We start from the raw sequence: 22,143 nt of genomic DNA on the forward strand, positions 1-22,143 counted from the left end.
AGCAGATGAGGTTTGAGAGTTTCCCCTGGCTGTTTTATCAGAGCAGGATGAAATTTCTTCACTGGTGCTGTGCAGGAAAATTTAATATGAGATACAAATGCAAGTAATAGATGAAATTTAAAGTTTGCTGAGAGTCATATTTTAAAAGCAAAAAGAAGGGAAAAAAATTCTTAAAAAGCAAAAAGAAACAGGCGATTAGGTGTAATGATATGGTTTAATTAATAAATATACCAAAAATAGTAGTTAAGCATATTATAAATATAAAAATTCATTAGTGGGGTATTTTATACTTTTAAAAAGCTGTATTTTTGAAATCTCATGTGCATTTTGCACTTCTATCTCATCTCACTTTGGACCAGCCACATTTCAAGGACCCAGTGGCCCCATGTGCTGAGGGGTTACGGCATGGACCAGCGCATGTCTAGACGGTAGGCAAAAATAACCACAAGGTTTTCCTCTGAAGAGGAAATAGAGGTATATTCTTCATTTGTTCCATATGATGACAGTTTGGATACAACTTCTTGTTATAGTCCACTCACAACCGGTCAGAATTCTCAGAACCAGAGAAATAACAGAACATGCTGACATATAAAGAATCTTATTTATTATAATTTTGGTCAGCATCTGCCTTTGTTTAAAATGTTGATCTTGGGGGCGCCTGGGTGGCTCAGTTGGTTAAGTGTCTGCGTTCGGCTCAGGTCATGATCCCGAGGTCCTAGGATCGAGTCCCACATGGGGCTTCCTGCTCAGCGGGGAATCTGCTTCTCCCTCTGCATCTGCCCCTCCCCCTGCTTTGCTCTCTCTATCAAATAAGTAAATGAAATCTTTAAAAAAATAAAATGCAGATCTGGTTTGGGTTGATAGAAGTATTTTCTCCTTCAGGGTATCCAGGGCAATCCCCAAGATGATGGGAACTGGATTATTTGTGGTTTTGCTTTGTTTGGGGGAAGCCCACGTCAGTAAACGTCAATAAGTTCGGATCTCATAGCATGCCACTGGACATGGCCAAGGCTGCACAGTGTGGATGTGTGTGGCCACAGATTGCTACAGGATTACCCTCCGTGCAGGTTTCCCGACCGAGCACTTCCTTGAGATGCTCAGAAGCAGCCAAGTGGGTGCAGACACTCCCGCTTTCAGTGGGACTTTGTTAAGCAATCCATATGTCGAGGAGACTCAATTGCATCTACTTCACCCAGAGGCCTCTGCAGAGACAACTAGGCAGTACCGTGGAAGCTTCCAGAAGGAAACACATATGGATGGAGTACATCTATCTGGCTTCTTTAGGTATCTGTAATTCATCTTAGGCAGATGATAGAACTTTGTATCTTATGATTACATTGACAGTGTAATTTTTCTTGCCCTGGTCAGAATACATTCGGAGTAAGTTTAAGGACCATGACAATAGCTAGCATGACATATTTGGTGAGACCTTTTTCTGACCTTCACTATTGTCCTACCAACCTGCTCCCAGAGCCCCTGCCTCTCTTCCTTTAATATTAAGGGAAGGCCTCCATAGATCAGATGAGTGGGAAAGAGTGGGCCACTTACTGTATAAAGACAGCCAGCTCCAAGCAAGTTTTAAGATACTTCTGATAACACCTTGACTCTCCATTCCAGTAGTTTTCTCTCTCACACACACAGAGCTTTTCCCAGATTTAAAGGGCCTAGCTAGTGTATCACTGCCTATCAAAGGACTTAGCAGCCACAAAGACAGGCTTTGAAGTCATCAATGATCACACGCATGGGGCCACTTTGCCGTTTCTTTTCCACCTTTTCCCCTCATCCCGCACAGTCGTCAGTGCAAATGATGGCCTCGTGCTGCACAGCAAACTTGAGGGCTCATTTTCCCCTTTGGCAATAATTAAACCTGGGGTCCTTTCACCTGTCAAAATCAACTTTGCTGCTCTTCCCAAGGCCCTGTGTGATGCCACTGTCTCTGGCACTGTCATGTCTTCGAGTTGTAACACTCGGGGCCTGCAGAAATCATCCTGGAGTGTGACGCCCAGGCGGCAATTCCCTACGGTGTTCTCCTGAGTTATTACCTGGAGACGGGTCCTCCTCTAAGATGCCGAAGGTCTCAGGGCCACACCTGCCAAAGATGCCTGCTCTGGAATTCATGCCCCAGGACAGCAGGCCCTGAAGATGTTTGCTCTCGTCCGTGTGGGGGGTTTAGCATCCTTCAGACACCTCTGAATTTTCAAGAGGACATCCCCTAAGGAGGTGAAAACTGATCGTGGCGAGCTCCCAGACTTCTCACTTAAGTGATATTGGAGGGCTGGGACTGTGGTTCAAATCTGCCCCTCCAGCAGCAGTCTTATTAATATGCTGGGGGTTCAACGCAAATACTCTCTAAAGCGACAGTCCTTGGGGCGCCTGGGTGGCTCAGGCGGTTAAGCGCCTGCCTTCGGCTCAGGTCATGATCCCAGGGTCCTGGGATTGACCCCCACGTCAGGCTCCCTGCTCAGCGGAGAGCATGCTTCTTCCTCTCCCTCTCCCTGCTGTTCTGCCTACTTGTGCTCTCTCTCTGTCAAATAAATAAATAAAATCTTTAAAAAAAATAAAAAAAAATAAAGCAACAGTCCTCAATATGTTATATCTACCGTCTGATAATCTCAGCCCAGCTGGAACGCTAGTGCCTCCTGCTGGTGAAGGAGGTGGTGCACGTAATCATCACAAAGCTCATTCCCACAAAGTGGGAATGCCTTTAAAATGCCAAACTTCACAAATTTCAGGAGCTTTATCTGTCCCTTCCAGCACTGCACTTTCTCCGACAGTATCCTACAGTACCCCAAGAACCTTCTATGGCTTTATATACATAGAGAGGTAGAGCACACATGTTAGCCTTCCACCCCTCCCCCTCCCCAAGAGCAGGGCAGGAAAGCATATCCATGAGAGTGAAAACAGTTTCACCTTTTTCAGATCAAACTATGTTTTTCAGTATCTGCACAATGATCATAATTAATCCCTGTGTGTATTTCACCTTCTTCCTATAAGTAATATAAATGAGTGCTGTTGGAATGGACACGATCTCTCCAGGCTTCAAACTGTGGTGTCTGCAGGTAGCATTCATTCAACCTCCTGACCTCACTCCCCAAAGAGGAATCCTTGGGCTCCAGAAGTCATGCTGCTCCAGAAGGCCCATGCTGAAGGGAACCCCGCTAGAGAATGTAATTATTGACCACCGTCCTGGTGTAAGTCATCCCACAGGTTCCTCCAACCACAGCACTGTGCTCACCCCTGAAGCCGGTGAAGCAGGCATGCAAGAGAATATCCATTATATTCACGGGTCACCTGGGCTCCTGTGATCGCAGCTCCCACTGCAGCAGAGGGACACGTCAAAGTGTCCTACTAGAGCACCCAAACCTCTGCGCTTGATCATCACGGAATGATGCTTCCGGCAGGGTTGGCCATCCAGGGGTCTCAGAGTCAGTGTATATATCTTTTTTCTTTTTTTTTTTTTTGAGATTTTATTTATTTGTTTGACAGAGAGAGAGACAGCAAGAGAGGGAACACAAGCAGGTGGAGGAGTGGGAGAGGGAGAAGCAAGCTTCCCACTGAGCAGAGAGCCCGATGCGCAGCTCGATCCCAGGACTCTGGGATCATGACCTGAGCCGAAGGCAGACGCCTAACGAGTGAGCCACCCAGGCACCCCTCGGTGTGTATGGCTTAACAGTGGAAATGGCTCTGCGGCACACACAGAAGCCAGGTGGAACAGAGAGAGAGATGACAAGGTGCCTCCCGAGAGGGTCGTGCTCACTGCGTCTGTATTTGAAAAGATATATGCAAGTTGTCAGAGTTGTCTTTACAACACATAATATCAGCCCTCTTCCGAAGCTGTGTGTTCTTACAGAGATGCCGTAACTCTGTCCATGGATCAAACAATGTATTCTCTTCATTTCACTGCAAAAATTCTGCTCTGTCAGCTGACAACGTCTGCTTGAGCACTACTATTTCAGAGCTATCATGGACCTGTATCTTTCTGCTTCTGAAACATTTTCTTAGAATGGGAGACTTGTCCCATATTCTCGGGAAGCCCCGAGCTCGGAGGCTTTTTCAGCAGGAGGCCATCTGCGGTAATGTACTGACCCTAAGCCTTGAGTTGTGGGTGATAAGTAGTCTTGAAAATCAGCAGTGATAAATTTGTTTAAGTATTATTAAAATCGGTCCCCAAGTTCTTTCTTGATTTTGAACACGTGTGCTGCCTAATTTAATATGAAACATGTAGCTTGGGTTCTTGTGTACATTCTAAGTATTTTGAGGGTCTAAAACAGATAGATACTTACCCTTCAAAACAACCTTCCATGATTCCACAGCAAAGCCTAACATTCATATTTCTTTAAGGAAACACATCAGAGTAACTGACCACTCTGTGTCTTTTCTTGAAAGCTAATCTGTGGGGTATTGTCTTTCAATGTGCCTTTCTGAAAGAGCTCAGGGAGGGGAGCAGGCTAAGTCACTCCTCATGCTGTAATGATGGGCAGCTGCTAGAAGAATATGTTTACCATCACGTTGATGTTTATTCTTTTAAAAAAATTTTTTAAAATATTTATTTATTTATTTAGAGAGCATGAGCGCGAGGGGCAAAAGGAGAGGGAGAGAGAATCTCAAGCAGACACCACGCTGAGTGCAGACCCCAACATGGGGCTTGATGTGGAGCCAGATCTCACCACCCTGGGGTCACAAACTGAGCCAAAACCGAGAGTTGGACGCTTCACCGAATTATACAGCATTGGCAACAGATCTGAGTCAATCCAGAAATGTCCCCATATTTGTCATTCTGTTATAATCATCAGAGTATAAATGTATCAAAACAATTTGGGGCATTGCTGACACCCCCAGAAATGAAGTGTTCCCATTCACCATGGTCACGTGGGAGCCACATCCAAATGTTCATCAAATAACTCTCCACCTCTCTGCTGTGTCACTCTCTGGAAGGAAGACCCCCCGGACCTTGTGACATGCCCCTGCTGGGACCCAGGCAGTATCTTCCTTTTCTGTGGGAGTTGCGTTAAGAGCGGCACCAAAAGTACATGTGAGCCTCCAAGTGATGAAAATCACCAGGTACTGATCATTTGAGGACAAAGAACAGACTGAAAATTTCTCTGCACCCTTTCCCTCTTGCTTTTTACCACCATCACGATATCTTCACAATCTAAAACCAAAGAGGTCATGTTAGTCTGCAACAAGGAGACTCATAGCATTCTGGCTTACATGAGGACGGTGGCTATTGAACCTCTCTTAACAGTTGGCGGTGGGTCTAAACTTCCAGGCTCTGTTCTCCTGACGAGTCTGTAAATTCCCAACGGGCTCTGTAAAAAATAGTGTCCAGTTTGGAGAAAGGAATTCGTGAGTATATTTAACACTATGAAAATGTCACATAGGAATTCTCTGTTTCTTTAAGAACAAAAATCTTTTAAGGCTCCCCATCATTACTCTTGGCTGCTTTGGACTCCCAACGTGTTCTCGGGTCCCTGTACTTTCTCTGCACAGAGCAGGTCCCCAGAGTACCTTAGGAAGGCTGGCCAGCCCTAGGGCAGCTGGTGCTGCTACAGGCTGTATCTGTCTGAGGAAGATCTGTGTGATTCAGAGACACCCTCTTTGTTCTGGGAGCTCAGGGCTCTAGGGGATCAAAAAATAAAATAAAATAGTTAGCAGCTGTGCCCCAACCAAATCCTCGGGACTCTTGGACAAACACTTCCCAGACACTGCCATATTCTTTTTTTTTTGAAGATGTTATTTATTTATTTGAGAGAGAGAGAGAGTGAGAGTGAGAGAGAGAGAGAGCACTAGAGGGGGGAGGCACAGAGGGAGAAGCAGACTCCCTGCTGAGCAAGGAGCCTAATGCAGCCTCCATCCTGGGAGCCCGGGATCATGACTTGAGCCAAAAGCAGATGCTTAACTGACTGAGCCACCCAGGCACCCATGCCATATTCTTAATAATCTGTGTTTCTAACTTCAGTTCTGTTGTTGTAAGCATCTAAGCACTTCCTTCAAGATGGATGATAGCCATGCTATGCTAATAGTACAGTGTCTGGGGGTTTTTTTTTTTTGGTTGTTTCTTGTTTTACTTTCAGCCATAGTACACCGATTTTACAATCTACATACATACATTATATACATACATATGTTATATATACATATTTGTAACATTAAAATTTCCAATAACACATGCCTGTGTCACAATTTCAAACTCGTAACAGGCTACAAAAATGTGGCACCTCAAGGAGGGTTAGAGGCGGTATTGGTAATCTTTCCCATCTTTATTACAGCTTCTCATAAGTTATATTCAAACGTTAACCACCCCTATTACACCGACAACAGGAATATATGTCAAAAAACATGGTTTCTTAAAAAAAAGTATACATAACGGATTTTAAACAAATTTTCCTACTGACCCTCAAAAATAAAATATTTTCATGTACCTTGTGTGGTAGGTATAATCAGATGGGTGAAAAAGTATAACAAACCAACCTCCCACCATTTCCCACCATTTCCCACCATGCATTATTCAAACATATAAGAACGGTCCCATATTCCTTCCCAAATGTTTGCTTCATGGGCACCTAGGTGGCTTAGTTGGTTAAGCATCTGCCTTCAGCTCAGGTCATGATCCCAGTGTCCTGGGACCGAGTCCCACATCGGGCTCTTTGCTTAGTGGGGAGCCTGCTTCTCCCTCTGCTTGCCACGCCTCCTGCTTGTGCTCTCTCTCTTCTCTGATAAGTAAATAAACTAAAATCTTAAAAAATAATAAAAATAAATAAATAAATAAATAAATAAATAAAATCTTTAAAAAAAGTTTGCTTCAGATTGCTGGCTGGTGAGATTCAGGAATTAATTGGGCTGATGTGGTGGGATTACAAGGTAGGCACGCTGCCTCTAAAGTGGAGAGAAAAGGATTGGGCTCAAGTTTGCCCCATGAAGGCAAAAATGAAACATAAGTTGAGAGACACAGGGACACCTGGGTAACTCAGCTGGTTGGGCATCCATTTCTTGATTTTGGCTCAGGTCATGATCTCAGGGTTATGAAATCAAACCCTGCATCAGGCTCTGTGCTCAGTGCAGTCTGCTTTAGATTCTCTCTCTCCCTCTCCCTCTGTCTCTCTTACCCTCCCCCCAATAAATAAATAAATAAATAAATAAATAAATAAATAAATCTTTTAAAAAATTGAGAGGCATATCTCTCTTTCTAAAGGATGCTCTCTATGCTCACACGTTGACAAGTTACCCCTACATACTGTTGACAAAACATATTAATAAAAATTACTACTCCTTCCCCCCCAAAGTTGAGAAAAACAGTACTTAGGGTAGCAGAAATGAGACTCTTGGTAATGATTAATACTGTTGATGGAGTTAATGATGGATTAATCCTGCTGATGGAATTGGTGGATTTCTATGTCAAGATCTATAGATTCCAAAACCATGTCTAAAATGATGTGTATGCTGATGGAATGTTTTGTTGGGTTGTCTCATTCTTTGTTTTTTGGAACATTTTAATCTTTTAGTGCTGTGGGAACAGGGAGGTACATGCTTGCATTGACAGCTGTGGCCAGAATCATCAAAGGTCTGAGGTGAGAACTTTTGAGTTTCACTTTGTGAACATGTTATACTTTGAAAAAATCCAGTATGTTTTCTATATGGTAATTTATTTTAAAATACTTCAGTACTAACAGTATGGTATAAATCCATTTGCAGTTAACCTTGCATCAGCCAGAAAAAATGTGTTTCCCTGACAATGTCACTCATTCCAACTGCTTAAAGGCAGAACTGCCCCACTCCCCTGACCCCAATGGGAGGAAGAATATCTTCAGAAGTTTGTCCAGCTCCCGGCCTGATTCCCTCTCTCCACCAGGCCTCACAGCTAAGTGCTGGTTTCTTGCATCTCCTGGTGTTTGAAGACAGCCGTCCTCATTAGGACTTACTAGCTGTGATGTGAGTCAGAGGCCACAGGTCCCCTGAGTGCTCAGACGCTGGTAATGAAAGGGAAGAGGCACTCCATATTTCCAAAGGAGATATGTACCTTCTAGTACAGCTCATAGGGCAGCAAAAAGCATTTTTCAGAATAGATAACACTCTCAGAATTAAAGGTCCAGGACACCACACTAGGACTCTGCCCATCAGCTCTGTATCTAGAGGGAAGAGAAACCTGCTTTGTGGGCCTTCCCATTCACCAACAGCTTTAATGACCTTTAGAATAATGACAACTCCAGATCTAGCCTCCCCAGCTGGGAACTCTCACCTGAGCTCCAGACAGGTCCGTCTGTTGTCGACCAGCTCCAATGTCTCACACATGTTCATTAAGCTGTCTCCAAAATCTGTTGCTTGGTGCTGCCCCCCTCCCCTGCATCTGTCCCACCCAGTGTATCATTATATCATCTGCCATCTGGAAGTCACAGTGTGAGTCCACATACTAAAATGTGAGCAGCTTAATTCAATAAAATTTTTTAATACTGTGTTGTATATTTGAAACTTACTAAGAAAGTAGATCTTATCACAAGTTCTCATCACAAGAAAAAAATTTGTGACTGTGTGATAGTGGGTATTAACTAAATTAATTGTGGTGATCATTTCACAATATACACAAATATTAATCATTATGTTGTACACCTAAACTAATATAATGTTGTATGTCAATTATATCTCAATTTAAAAAAGAAAGAAGGTACAAATAACAAATAATAGTAATAGAAAGAGATATTACTACAGATGCTGCAGATATTAAAATATAATAAGAAAATACTATGAATAATTTTAGGACAGTAAATTTTATATGAAATAGACAAATTTCTTTTTTTTAAGATTTTTATTTATTTATTGAGAGAGAGAATGAGAGATAGAGAGCACGAGAGGGAAGAAGGTCAGAGGGAGAAGCAGACTCTCTGCTGAGCAGGGAGCCTGATGCGGGACTCGATCCTGGGACTCCAGGATCATGACCTGAGCCGAAGGCAGTTGCTTAACCAACTGAGCCACCCAGGCACCCTGAAATAGACAAATTTCTAGAGAAATGCAATTTATCAAACCGACAAGAAGTAAGACATTTGGGTGAAGTGAAAATAATTTAACAAATTGAATCAGGTAGCAAAAATTTCCCACACAAAAAACTCAAGCCTAGATGATTCCAGGTGCAAATTCTACACAATATTTAAAGAAAAAAGAGAGAAGGGAGGGGAAGGGAAAGAGAAAGGAAGAAGAGGAAAAGGAAGAAGAGAAGGTAGGAGAGAGGAAAGAGAGTATAAAGATTGGAAAGAAATAAAATGGTTGTTATTTGAAGATAATATATTTATTAAAAATCTCAATGAAATCTACTGACATTGATGAAAGAATTTAGAAAGGTTGCCAAATTAAAAAAAAATCAATATAGAAGAGTGAGCTACATTTCTACATGTTAGCAAGAAAACTTTAGAAAATGACATTTTAAAAAATATTCAATTTACCATAGAATCAGGGTGTTAGGTGCAAACAACAGAACTGACTGCAGAGACTGGGGGGGGGCGGTGGGAGGGCTCATGCTGATGCTAGGTTTCTAGAAACAAGCAGCAGACTGCCCTGAGGGAGAAAGGAATTCAACCACTACCATCCCACTGATGACAGTTCTGCTCTGAAACTCGACCACCTGCCACCCTCTGACGCTCAGTGATTCTGCCCCAGCCCCCACCAGCCAGTCATTTCCCACATGGGGCCCCTTGCCTCAAGTTGTTCACTTCCTTCCCCGCCCCCACCCCGCAACTGTATTAGTCTCTTTTTATTCTTTTGGTAATCTCTTCCAGAGTTAACTACTTCCATTTGTAGGTGATGAATTGTATGAGGAATCCACTTCAAATGTTGGCCCAGCTATGAGCATGGTCTTTCCCTTTAGTTGAACTCAGAATGAAGACGTGGTTCTTGTTTTTTTATATTCCAGTTCCACAGAAGTTTTCACCCTAGAAGTTATCTGTAGGCAGGCTTCTGCTTCCTGGCAGTAATCTCCAACCAGGCTCTAGCTTCTCCAGGACACTATGCAGGATGGATTTAAATATGTGTTAAACTAAGAGGCATTTTATTTTAGACAATCTACATGACATGTTTTTTCTTTAAAACAATGCCTCCACTCCAAAATGAAGTGCTCAAGAGGACATCAGTCCCATCTGTCTAAGTCCTGGTGTCGTGTGGATGAAGAGCAGCAACCGGTTCTGACAACAGGTGATACATCCAAAGTCATAGCCAAATTCATCAACATTTTTCCATTTCGAAACCATCCTTAAAGAAAATCACCTATGGGGCCACACCATCCTCGCGGGAGTCCAGCAGGACAACCCTGCCATCTGGATTCATGTTTTCACCAATGAAGAACTGGTAGTGTTTGAAATTAGCAAGGATGTGCTTGATGTGTTCTGCAGCCCCTGTCATAAAAGGTTTTAGTCTTTCTGGCCTCTGTTCTTCAAGTTTGCCTTTGATTGCTTTCATGTAATCTTTGATGTATTTCTTGTAAGCTTCTTTTGTGAAGCTGGTTTCCTGCAAGTGATGGTTTTTGAAAATATCAACACCAGTGATGACTGCTTTTGGTACCTTCGCCTTCCTGGCCTTCAGCGGGAGCTGAAGTGAGTCATCAGTGTTATCCTCTGTTCTACTGACCATCTTCCCTCTCCACCTCCAGGCACAGCCCGTCCACCATCTCCTGGATCTTGTAGATGTCGGAGAACATCTCATCCTGGCTGAGGAGGTCCCTGTAGATGATCATGGCGATGGCTGGAGAGAGAAAAGGCGGTACTATTTTAGCAGGAGCCGGGAGCTCTGAGCAAGCACGGTGCAGCCCGAATGGCCCTGAGGGGAGGGGGAAACTGGAGGGGGAGAAAAAGCTCAAGTTGTTCACTTCTAAATTAAAATCTCATGTAAGTGAATCTGGTGGGTGGCCTGGGTCACTTGTGCCAGTCCCAGGGGCAAAGGACACCGTGGAGCAGAATTTTCTGGGTTTTCCTCCTTCAGAAATATGAAGTATCTTGGAAAAAATAAACAATAACAAATAAACTGTGTTCAATAATTTACAGAGAAAAGAATGAATGTTACTGAAAGAAATGAAAACAAACCTAAATAAATTGAAAAATCATACATGCAAAGACTCGGTATTGTTACATAGTAAATTCTTCCACAAACTTACCTAGACATTTTTGTAATTCTAAAGTCCTAACAAGATTTTTGTAGGATTCAACAAAATGATTCTAAGATTTTTATGGAAATTGCTAAGAGCCCCAAATGGTTAAGAATAGTGTAGAGAATTTGGTCTGCCAGAAATCAAGGCTCACTTCAAAGCTACAGTAGTTAAGAAAATGTGGTTTAGTGCAGGGAGAGATAAATAGATCAGTAAAACAGAGTAGAGAGCTCTGAAACAAATCTACTAATATATGGGCAGAGAAACAGCTGCAGAAAAGGTACTGCGGATTCATGGAGCAAGGTCAGTCTTTAGAGTAAATGGTGCTCAGACAACAAGATATTGTATATGGATAAAAATCCTACATTATACCATACACAAAGTCAATTCCGTGGGGAAGGCAAGATTCTAAAGAATATAGGATGATTCTTTCAAGAGATGATAAAAGTAATAATAAAGGAAAAGTTTGATAAATTGGACCACATTAAATGAAGAACTTAAAAAAAAAAAAACCCAGAAAACAACAAAGAGAAACAGACAAAAACCCCACAAAATAACAACAACAAAACACCGTAAAGAGATTAAAAAGGCAAGCCACAGAGAGGAAAAAGATATTTGTGTCACATAAAACCAATAACACACTAGAATGCAGAATATATGGTAAACTCCTACAAATCAATAAGACTAGATAAACAACAACCCAATAGAAGACGAGATAAAAATCCTCAATAGGTACTTTGCAAAAGAGAAGATCCAAATGCAGAATAAATGCTTATCCTTCAACATATTAGTCTTTAGGGCAATGCAAATTAAGGAGGTAACATTGCATATCCTCCTGATTGGCAGAATTAGTATCTTACACTACCAAACGGTGGCCAGGGCAGGGAGTATAAATTGGCACCACCACTCTGAAAACAACTGGATACTATTCAGTGAGTTTGAAGATGCACATAAACCTAAGACTCCACAGCTCCGCTCCTAGCTGTATTCTCTAGTAAAATATGCACACATGTAAACCAGGATACATGGATGATCATGGCATAAAAGACAACACACAGTATGATGCTTTCATAGTAGATTCAAAATAGGCAAAACTAAATAATGGTATTTGGGTTATATGCATTGGTCATAAAATGATAAAAGTAAACAATTATTTACACAATTTAATGTAGTAGTTAACTCCTTGGGTGGAGAAGTTTGTGATGGAGAATGGGCACGAGGAGAGCTTCTAGAGTGTTGACAAGATTTTTTTCTTGACTAGAGTGGCAGTTACATGGATATTTGCCTTATAATTATAACTCACTCATGCATGTATGCTTTATGCACTTCTTGGGCTGTGTTACGTTTCACAACTGAAAGAAGAGCAGGGCTTGCAATGTTTTCAATTTAAGCAATAAATTATTTTCTCTATAAAATATCATGGTAACATAATTTCCTTTAATATTTTTAAGGACTGATTCAAAGTCTAGGCTTATCATTTAATTCCACATATAGTAGGTGCTCAGATTTGTAGAACGGATGCATAGCCTGATATGGGAAACAAAGGCAGAAGAAAAATTATTAAATTTCCTTATTACCTACAGTCCATTGACAGGTCTTTGAAACAGGCAGAGTGACATTCCTCTAGGGACTCAACTGCTTGGATGTCGATGTCAACACCTTGCTAAGGGCAAAAGGCCCACCTAGCCTGAACCCCCCGTCCCCCCGCCCAGGATAATGTAAGTTTACTTTAATGTATAAAAATTCCTTTAGAAACTTCTTTTATCTCTAAATCCCCCAAGATACATGTTGGCAATTATCTGCCAAGCATATGGCCCACTGATATACAACTGAAGGTTCTCATGACTAAGGTTTTATTAGACGGTAATAAATGACCTTCCCCCTCCCCCCCCAAAAATAAATGACCTTTTCCCAACAACAGCTAACCCTTTCAAGGTCCTGGAAACCTTGCTTCCAAAATTCCTTGGAGAGACTTAACGTTATCCCTAAACCCCTCCCAACTTGAAAGTATATAATGAGCCACTCCTCATGACCGTGGTGCAACTCTTTCTGCCCACGGGTCCAGTTCCTGTGCTTTAATAAAATCACCTTTTTGCACAAAAGATGTCTCAAGAATTCTTTCTTGGCCATCGGCTTCAAACCCTAACGTCTTTCCTACATCATAGCCCATGCATATAATCCTTTTCAGTAAGAAGAGTCAGTGTCTTTTTTTCTTCTAGAAATTTCCTCTGTGATTTTAAGTAGCACCTGAGGCATCTTTGCAGACTTGTAAAAGTTGTTGAAAGTACTAGAAACCAGATGAATTAATTCCACTTTTTATGCAGAGGAAGAAAGTGGATTATGCAGGCCTCCGACAAGTATGAGGTGAATTCCAAGCAAGATTCTGGGAAAGTGTTGAAGGTGAGCATATTTGCTTTTAGTACTCTTAACAAAACAGGATGTGAATATTTTCTTATAAAACTGAATACTAAAACAAGGCTTTTTTCCTCCTGAGTACCCAACATGAACTTTTTTCCCCATTGTGATAAGAACTTTGTCATGTCTCAAACAGCTTTGGGCTCAACCTTATCAACTGTGAAAACCTTTGCAGTCTGCATAGTTGGATTTTATTTTCTTCCCCTGGTCGGTTTTCCTATTCTGATTTAAAACTCCTCGGTCCTGCTGAATAGTGCTTATTTGTGCCTTACCATTATGTTGTAGGTTTTCCCTATAAGACACCTCAAATCCTTAATAAAACAAGACAAGGAAGAGAGAGGGAGGCAGGAAATATATACTTGGAAGAGAAAACCTGATGATAAGTTTCAGCATGGTTTTTCTTTAAGTAACAAGACATGGTGGACAAATCTAACGCCCTTCTTTAACAGAGGAGTTAGGTTGAACCAATAGATAAGGAGGGTAAGGGTTAGAGGTACCTCTGTTTGGGCAAGACCCTACATGAAATGCCATGACACCTTTCTACTCAACATGGAGAAATCTGTAGGAAGAGCCAAGTACCAGGGAGGTTCAGACTGCTGCTAGGCCAAGAACGTGACCCAGAGGAAGCTTCCGAATAGCAGGGCTTATGCTCAGTCCCAGGCCCTGGCCCCAGGCTCAGTATCTCCATTAGTGGCTTGAATGGAGACCTCAAAGGTATCCTCATCAAAGTGGCTAATGCAGTGTATTATAATCTGGACAAGGATGGGCTGGGAGTGAAATATACTTGTGTCAAACTCTACCTCTAGTATGTCATCTTGGGTGAGCCGTTGATGAGCCTTAGTTTCATAGCCTATAAAATTAAGATGTAAATAATACTTACCTTTGAGTTTGTTATGAAATTAAAGGCGATCCACAAAGTACCTGGCAAGGAGTAGACACTCAGTAAATGTTGACTATTTTATTGCATAATTAGGATCAGAAAAGATTTGGCAGGCTGGAGATGAATCGGATCTAATAAAATAACACTAGATGGTTTTATTTTATAATTTTGAATTTGGTTTGAACAAATAAAGAATAAATGAACTAAAATAAATTGCAAGAGTCCAGGGAGGAGAAGCTGTGGGAATAGCTCTCTCTACAAACCTGTCTGCACCAGACTCTGACGGTTCATGTTGCACACACCTTTTAGCCAAAACAGATCCTATGAGGAAACTGGGAGATTTTAGGCAAAAGCAACCCCCACTCCCGTGTGTCATTTGTGATCTTGCACTGTCCCCAACAACATGAGCTGGTGGTTTTAATGCTCTAGTAGTCACTACATGGCAACGTTCCAGTGGTTGAGCCCACGATCCTACCCAGTAAGTTACAGACCCCCGCCCCCAGCCAACAAATAGGAAGTATTCCATTTTTCTTAAATCTGTCTCTTGACTGCTTTGAGCATATCTGAGGAAAATTCTGGCCCCCTTTAAAGAAGTAGAACTTATTCTTCCTGAGAACTAGAGATATTTTAGATTCTTCTTGTACCTGGGAAGATTAACAACAGCCCCCAATGCATAAAGAAAAGAATAAAAATAATCTCTTGAATGTCTTTCTTTATGCCTGTAGTGGCTAGGAGGGATAAGAACTTCCCACCAGTTCTCAGGAGAAACATCAAGTTGATTCTTTGGCTCACTAGACTAATCCATTCACTCAACAGAATTTGGTGAGTAGCCACCATGTATCAGGCACCACGTTGGAAACATAAAAATAAATAACGCTCTCTCTTTTTGGTTCCTCAGCTGGTCATGGCTCAGTCTTGCCAGAGGCCACAGACATCCCTTAAAAAAGTTACTGCTCATACCTGAATTCTGGCTCCAAGTCTCCGAGTTCCTCTTCCCTCCATCCACTGTGCTACAGCATGCTGGTTCTCTGAAATTCCCCACCTGCTTGCTTTTTAACCCCTCACCCATTCTCATCTGATTTATGGCTTAGGCCCAGACTGCTACCGAGGCTCTGAGCCCGAAGCCCACAGAAGGTTGCATCTAGTGGTTGCCTCTCCATTCCGCATGCTGTTCCATAGGCCAGTTGAAGACAGACCTGGGTCATTGCAGGCCCAGCCAGCAGCCTCCCACCCCTTTCCCACCCAGGAAGGGGGAGGGGGCAAACCTTGGGGGATCTGTCCACTTGCCAGGCCCTCCCAGCCCCTGCCCATCCCACAGCCAGCACCACGTGAGGGCCTCTTCGCACACCTCCCAGGACCCCCACGGGCAGAGCGGGTGGTCTCTCTGAACTCCCTCGGGGAAATAATCTATGCAAATGCACAGTCATGTAATGGTGGGGTGAACAGTATTCCGGGTCCTGAGCCACACAGAGAACCTGTTGGATCCCCGCTTGTCTTCAACTGCTGTCTGATGGATGACAAGCCTCTGCCCTGCCGCCTTCAAATTCAGCCTTGCCCCTGCTCTTGACATCCCACAGCTTGGCAGCTCGGCTAACTTATGGTCCACACAGCTGGGCCCCCGGATTCCAGGTGACTTCGGCTGTGAGCAAGCCGCAGCTGCATATGCTCCTGCCAGAACTGAGGAGCCCTTCATAGGAGTTCAAACTGTGCCTGCATTTCCCAGCCAGGAACTGTTCTGTCATCAACATAGCTCGTCAAAAATGAGAGTGTTATTCCCCGGGCTGGAAGGGGCTCGGATATTTCTGTTAAGAGAAACAGCAGAGTGTGGCCACAAGTCCTCTAAATTGACGGGTGAAAACGAAAATCTGCGGAGCATCTAGTCTTTTCTGCTGATCTTCACCAAACCCAATTAGCTAAATACTTTTATCTTCATTTCACAGCCTATGAAACTCAGAAAATTAAATAACTTACTCCATGCCCAGTGCTGAATAAATGGCAAAATCAGGATTCATACCCAGATCCATCTGGAAAACCCGTGCACCTCCTATACCAGCAGCCTCATGGGCGCAGGGGCCCGTCGTGGTCACTTGCTGAGCCCAGAGCCTCCTCTCTCAAATGGGAGTACCTGACCTCACGGTAGACATGATGATCAAATGTGGAAGTGGATGTGAAGGCATTTTGACAACCCTAAAGCCACTTGGCCTGAACTACACACGTGAGGTCAAGGAGGTTAGCTCCAAGGAATCTGCATGTGCCTTCAGGGGCTAGAAAGTGGGCCACAATTTAGAATTGAAAGACAAGTTTCTGGGCACCTGGGTGGCTCAGTCAGTTAACTGTCTGATGATCTCAGGGTCCTGGGATCGAGCCCTGCATCAGGCTCCCTGCTCAGTGGGGAGTCTGCTTCTTCCTCTCTCACTCCCCCTGCTTGTGCTCTGTCTCTCTCAAATAAGTAAATAAAATCTTTAAAAAAAAAATAAAAGGCAAGTTCCCCACAGAATGGGCACAGTGAGGGACAGTGTGAGAAGCTTCCATGTTTTCTTCCCACCTGCTGTGGATGTATCTCAGCATGAGGACTGGAGTCTGTGACTCAGAGTCCTTCTTGCCTTAGCTCCTGGGCTACGCAGCTCAGAAATAGCTGATGTGACTGAGGTCTGAGGATGAGCCTTAGGGACAGTGATTTTTTTCCTTTCTGAGAAAGGGGGAAAGAGGGCCCTGTAATCTTCGGGAGAGGACAGTGGCAGTGGTGAAGGCCAATGGCACTACAAAGGCAGTGGGCAAAACCAGAAGGAGCCTCTTGCCCGCGAGAGCCAGGAATCGTGGTGGTCCAGGAGAGCAGACACCGGCATGAGGTCCTTCCGGGAGTAGCTGCGGAAGGAGTGAAAGTAGTGAAACATAGGAACTCTGCTAGGGACTCCCAAAAGGGGACCATTGAGACCCCACAGTGTCTGGGGCAAGGGCACAGGAAGGACTGAAGGGTCACCTTTGGATTGGACTCTCCAGCTTAACTATGCAGAAGAAATTCTACTCATTAAGGTTGGTTAGGACTCACCTGTAGGTTAATTTGTTGGGGAAACTGGACTTTTCTTTTTTACAGCACCAAGGTTCACTTTATGTCTACACTTCATGTCCTGGACATGAACGAGGTCAACCTGGACATGAACGAGGTTGTGAGGGTAGCAACCAGTTTGCATACAAGTATAGGACACCAAAATGAAACAGCACCTCCATCTTTTCAGAACAACAACCTTGCGCTAGCATAAAAACAGAATGCTGTGTATACATTCCAGATTACCCCCAAATATTTCTGGGTTTCTACCTGACATAAATCTTCAAATTGGCACTTTAAACAACCCCTCTCTTTCCTTTAATGATTGGTTAAAATTCCTGGACTAGAGGAAAATTATGGTCAACTATCAATGGGCGTTTTTATCAGGCTTTTTTTTTTTTTTAGATTTTATTTATTTGAGAGAGAGAGAGAGGGAACACTAGCAGGGGAAGGCAGAGAGAGAAGCAGACTCCCCACTGAGCAGGGAGCCCCAGGGGGGGCTCAACCCCTCAGGACCTGAGCCCAAGGCAGATGCTTAACCGACTAAGCCACCCAGGTGCCCTTTTCTTTTTCTCTTATTAACCTTATTTTGTTGTCTTTTCCTGTGTCTCCCTGACTGATACCAAGACTCCTTCGATGACATAACTTCCAGCTGATGGATGATCCTTTCTACTCTAGAAGGTTCATATATGTTGTCTGTGTTGGACTCAGCTGCCTCTGCCTTCATAACTCCCCTATATGTTCCCCAACTGACCAATATTGACCCATAGGTAGGGACATCTCTATATCCCTATTCCGCACGAATACATTACAGAAGATTAAACCTTCCACCTTCAACAACCTTAAGGATTTAAGGGTTAAAATTGTTCAGGGGGGAAATGATGAGGGAGCTAAAGGCTAGCTGAAGACAAAGCATAAGCTGACACACTGCAGCCTCCCCCACACTCCCCAGTCCTGGGTGGGGTATGTATGATAATCCTCCAGGAAGCTCCCAACTGTCTTAACGTTATTGCTTTGCTAGAGGGAAAAACAGCTTTAACTTGACAATGGTAAGGCCTCCGGTATCTTGTAGGTCCTCTTTAGCATATGAAAGTTCTTTTGAAAACCTCTCCTTACCTCTCCCAACCCCATAGTATATGATCAATTGTTCCTCACAACCCCAGTGTAGCTCTTTCTGCCCAGGGTCCTGTCGCCATGTTTTAATAAACCACCTTTTTCACCAAAAACAAAGTCAGTGCATATTCATTGAAGAAAATTAGGAAATGCAGACAAGTAAAAAGAAGGAAAAAATATCTACTATTCAATGACCCAGAAATAGCCCCATGGTGGAATTTCTTTTTTTTTTTTAATTTTTTATTGTTATGTTAATCACCATATATTACATCATTAGTTTTTGGTGCAGTGTTCCATGATTCATTGTTTGTTCATAACACCCAGTGCTCCATGCAGAACGTGCCCTCCTCAATACCCATCACCAGGCTAACCCATCCCCCTCCCCCCTCCCCTCTAGAACCCTCAGTTTGTTTTTCAGAGTCCATCATCTCTCATGGTTCGTCTCCCCCTCTGACATACTCCCCTTTTCTTCCTCTCCTGTTATCTTCTTCTTTTTCTTTTTTCTTAAAATATGTTGCGTTATTTGTTTCAGAAGTACAGATCTGTGATTCAACAGTCTTGCACAATTCACAGCGCTCACCGTAGCACATACCCTCCCCAATGTCTATCACCCAGCCACCCCATCCCTCCCACCCCCAACCACTCCAGTAACACTCAGTTTGTTTCCTGAGATTAAGAATGCCTCATATCAGTGAGGTCATGTGATACATGTCTTTCTCTGATTGACTTATTTCACTCAGCATAACACCCTCCAGTTCCATCCATGTCGTTGCAAATGGCAAGATCTCATTCCTTTTGATGGCTGCATAATATTCCCATGGTGGAATTTCTTGTGGAATTATCCTTCCACATATTTTTCTACACACGTTTTCTAAAAATAAGATCGGTCTACTCCTGCTGATTTATTATGTGCTTTTTATTCACTTGGCTAGGTTTTTAAAAAAATACTGATAGTATTCATTTCCAACATAATTTTTGATGGTGAAATAGTATTCCATAGTATTGATGTAACTATTGGTTGAATATTTAGTTAGTTGACAATTGAATTCTATAATTTGGGGGGCATGTTTAAAATAGATCTAAAAATATAAAGAATAGCACAAAAATATCCATGTAAAAATTACATTTTGACTACTATAAAAAAGGATAATAAAAATTCTTGTAGCTCTTAAAAAAAAATGGGGCGCTTGGGTGGTGCAGTTGGTTAAGCATCCAACTCTTGGTTTCAGCTCAGGCCATGATCTCAGGGTCCAAGACTGAGCCCTACATCTGGCTCCACACTCAGCACAGAGTCTGCTTAAGACTCTCCCTCTCCCTCTGTCCCTCCCCACTGTGCTCTCTTTCTCTCCAAAATAAATAAATAAATCTTAATTTTTTTTTTTGTAGTTACATCTTTGTGCTTATCTCTGGTTACTAGAGGCCAGTTGAACCCAGACCTGGGTTCTGTCAGACTTAGGATAAATCCTTGGAAGGTAATTGCTGGCTCAAGTTGCATGCCCATTTCCTCCCAAATTTTTATTTTAGAAAAATATTCAAATATATAAAAAAAAATCAAAGGAATAAAACAATAAACACCTAACCACCAAAATTCATTTCATCACATTTGCTTTATCTCTTTCCATAAATTTATGTTGAAAAATATTAAATAGTACAAACATCATGACATTTCGCCAAACTACTCCAGCTTACATCTCCTAAGAACAAAGTCATTAACCCCCTTAACCACAATGCCATTATCACACCCAAAAACTTTAACATTGATTCAAAAATGTTATCCAAATTTCCCCAACCATCTTCCAAATAAATATCTTGTTAGCGGTGCCCCCACTTCCAGGATTCAATGAAAAGCAATACCTTACCCTTGGTTGTCATGTTCCTTTAGTTCTCCTTTAATCTAGAATCATCCTTTTGCCTTTTATTTTCTTTCATGTTGTATTAGCCATCTATTGCTGTCTAATCAAATAATAAATTGCTGCATAACCACAAAACTTAGTGGTTGAAAACAACTCTAAACATTTATTAGCCTGTAGTTGCTGTGGGTTGGGAATTTGAGAAAGGCTCAGTTGTGCAGTTCTGATTTGGGGTCTGTCATGATGTAGTCAATAGTTCACCTGAGAATTCAGTTACCTGAGGGCTTGTTTGAGGCTGGGGGATCACTTCCAAGGTGGCTTACCCAAATGGCTGACCAGATGGTTCTAGCTGCTGGCAGGAGAGTTCCTCACCAACAGACCTCTCCACAGGAATATTTACGCATGTGTCCTTCTCAGGTCATGATGATTAGCTTCTTCCAGAGCAACTGATCCAGGAAGGTGCAAGGCAGAAGCCACAATGTCCTTTATGACCTAGCCTCAGAAGCCATACACAGTTTATTCTGCAAAACCCTAGTCAATGTGGGAAGGCACTATTATACAAGGGTGTGAGTACCAGAAGGCTAAGATCATTGTGGAGCCATCTTGGAAGATATATACCATACTTACCATTGACATTTTTTTAAAAGTCCAGGTCAGTTGTCTTGTAGGATGCCCAGGTTCCAGGTTCATCTGATTGTTTCCTACTAACTAGATGCAGATAATGCATATTTTCCATTGGATTATGCCAAGAGGTACTTCTTGTCAGTTTGGTCTGTTATTGATCATGCTAAGTTTGGCCACTTAGTTCAGGTAGTCTGGTTCGCATACCAAGTTTTGGATTCACTATTACCACTGGGATGATAATAGTGGCCTGGGATGATTTCTCCAGAGAGAAACGGAAGGTTTTATTGCAGTTTTACACTACCAGTCTTTTAGCGACAACAGCTATGTGTGTGTGTGTGTGTGTGTGTGTCTGCATGTGTATGCACATTTGATGTTAATACTGATAGACATTCTGAACTGCAGAACGCAAATTCAATAGGGAGGAGGGAAAGGGCATGCAAAAGGATGAACTCATTGAGGACAGAAACTGTCTTATTCTTCTATGCGTTCTGATTGCCTTACACAACGTGGAACAAATAATAGGCATTTAACAAATAGGTGTTGGATAAATGAAAGAACAAACCAAAAAGGAAAGAAAGCCAAAAGAGTAGAGGGGCACTTTCTAATTTATAAAAATGTAGAAACCAAAATACTACTTTCTGTCAAAATAAATGTGTAAGTCCCTGGGAATCTCCTGCCCTCCCAGTCACCTCTCGGGGTGGCCTTGGGGGCTTCTGGTCCTGTTGTCTTCAGGTTTTGTTGCCACAAGCCTCCTGACAGTCAAAATCTCCAGTCTCCTTGGTTCCTTAGAAAGCATGTTATATTCTAAACCAAACTTTTCTCTTTCTTACCATGTTGATAAACTGCTTGCATGACAACTTGAGCCTTGCTCATCCACTTAGTCATTCTAGGAAGGAAGTGAAGTCCGGAGGAATGATACTTTGCTGATGGTGAGGGCGGTGCTAAATGGAATTGCCTGAGCTAATCTGAGTGCATTTCTGTAGAGCCTCTCACATTCAATTCCATCTTCACTTTGTTTTCTCTCTGCCATATTGATTCATGAGCCCTCCCTCTGAGATGCATGAAACTGTGGTAATGTGTCCCCTGGTGAACA

The 22,143-nt window shown here is 42.6% G+C and overlaps 1 protein-coding gene and 1 pseudogene across 1 annotated transcript in view; both read right to left on the reverse strand.

Moving 5' to 3' along the window:
* Window positions 1-10,206: 10,206 nt before the first annotated feature.
* LOC112840451 (translationally-controlled tumor protein-like) lies at window positions 10,207-10,714 on the reverse strand (annotated as a pseudogene).
* A 6,462-nt stretch (window positions 10,715-17,176) lies between these two features.
* The window catches only part of MTNR1B (melatonin receptor 1B), a 37,409-nt gene continuing 32,442 nt past the window's right edge, over window positions 17,177-22,143 (reverse strand). The window contains exon 5 of the mRNA XM_025893960.2: window positions 17,177-17,282. Within this exon, the coding sequence (XP_025749745.2) occupies window positions 17,177-17,282 (106 nt within the window). The remainder of the gene's footprint in view (window positions 17,283-22,143) is intronic.

Source organism: Callorhinus ursinus, unplaced genomic scaffold (genome assembly GCF_003265705.2).
Source record: "Callorhinus ursinus isolate GAN/ISIS: 27379988/994484 unplaced genomic scaffold, GSC_fseal_2.0 scaffold76, whole genome shotgun sequence".
NCBI classification, from domain to species: domain Eukaryota; kingdom Metazoa; phylum Chordata; class Mammalia; order Carnivora; family Otariidae; genus Callorhinus; species Callorhinus ursinus.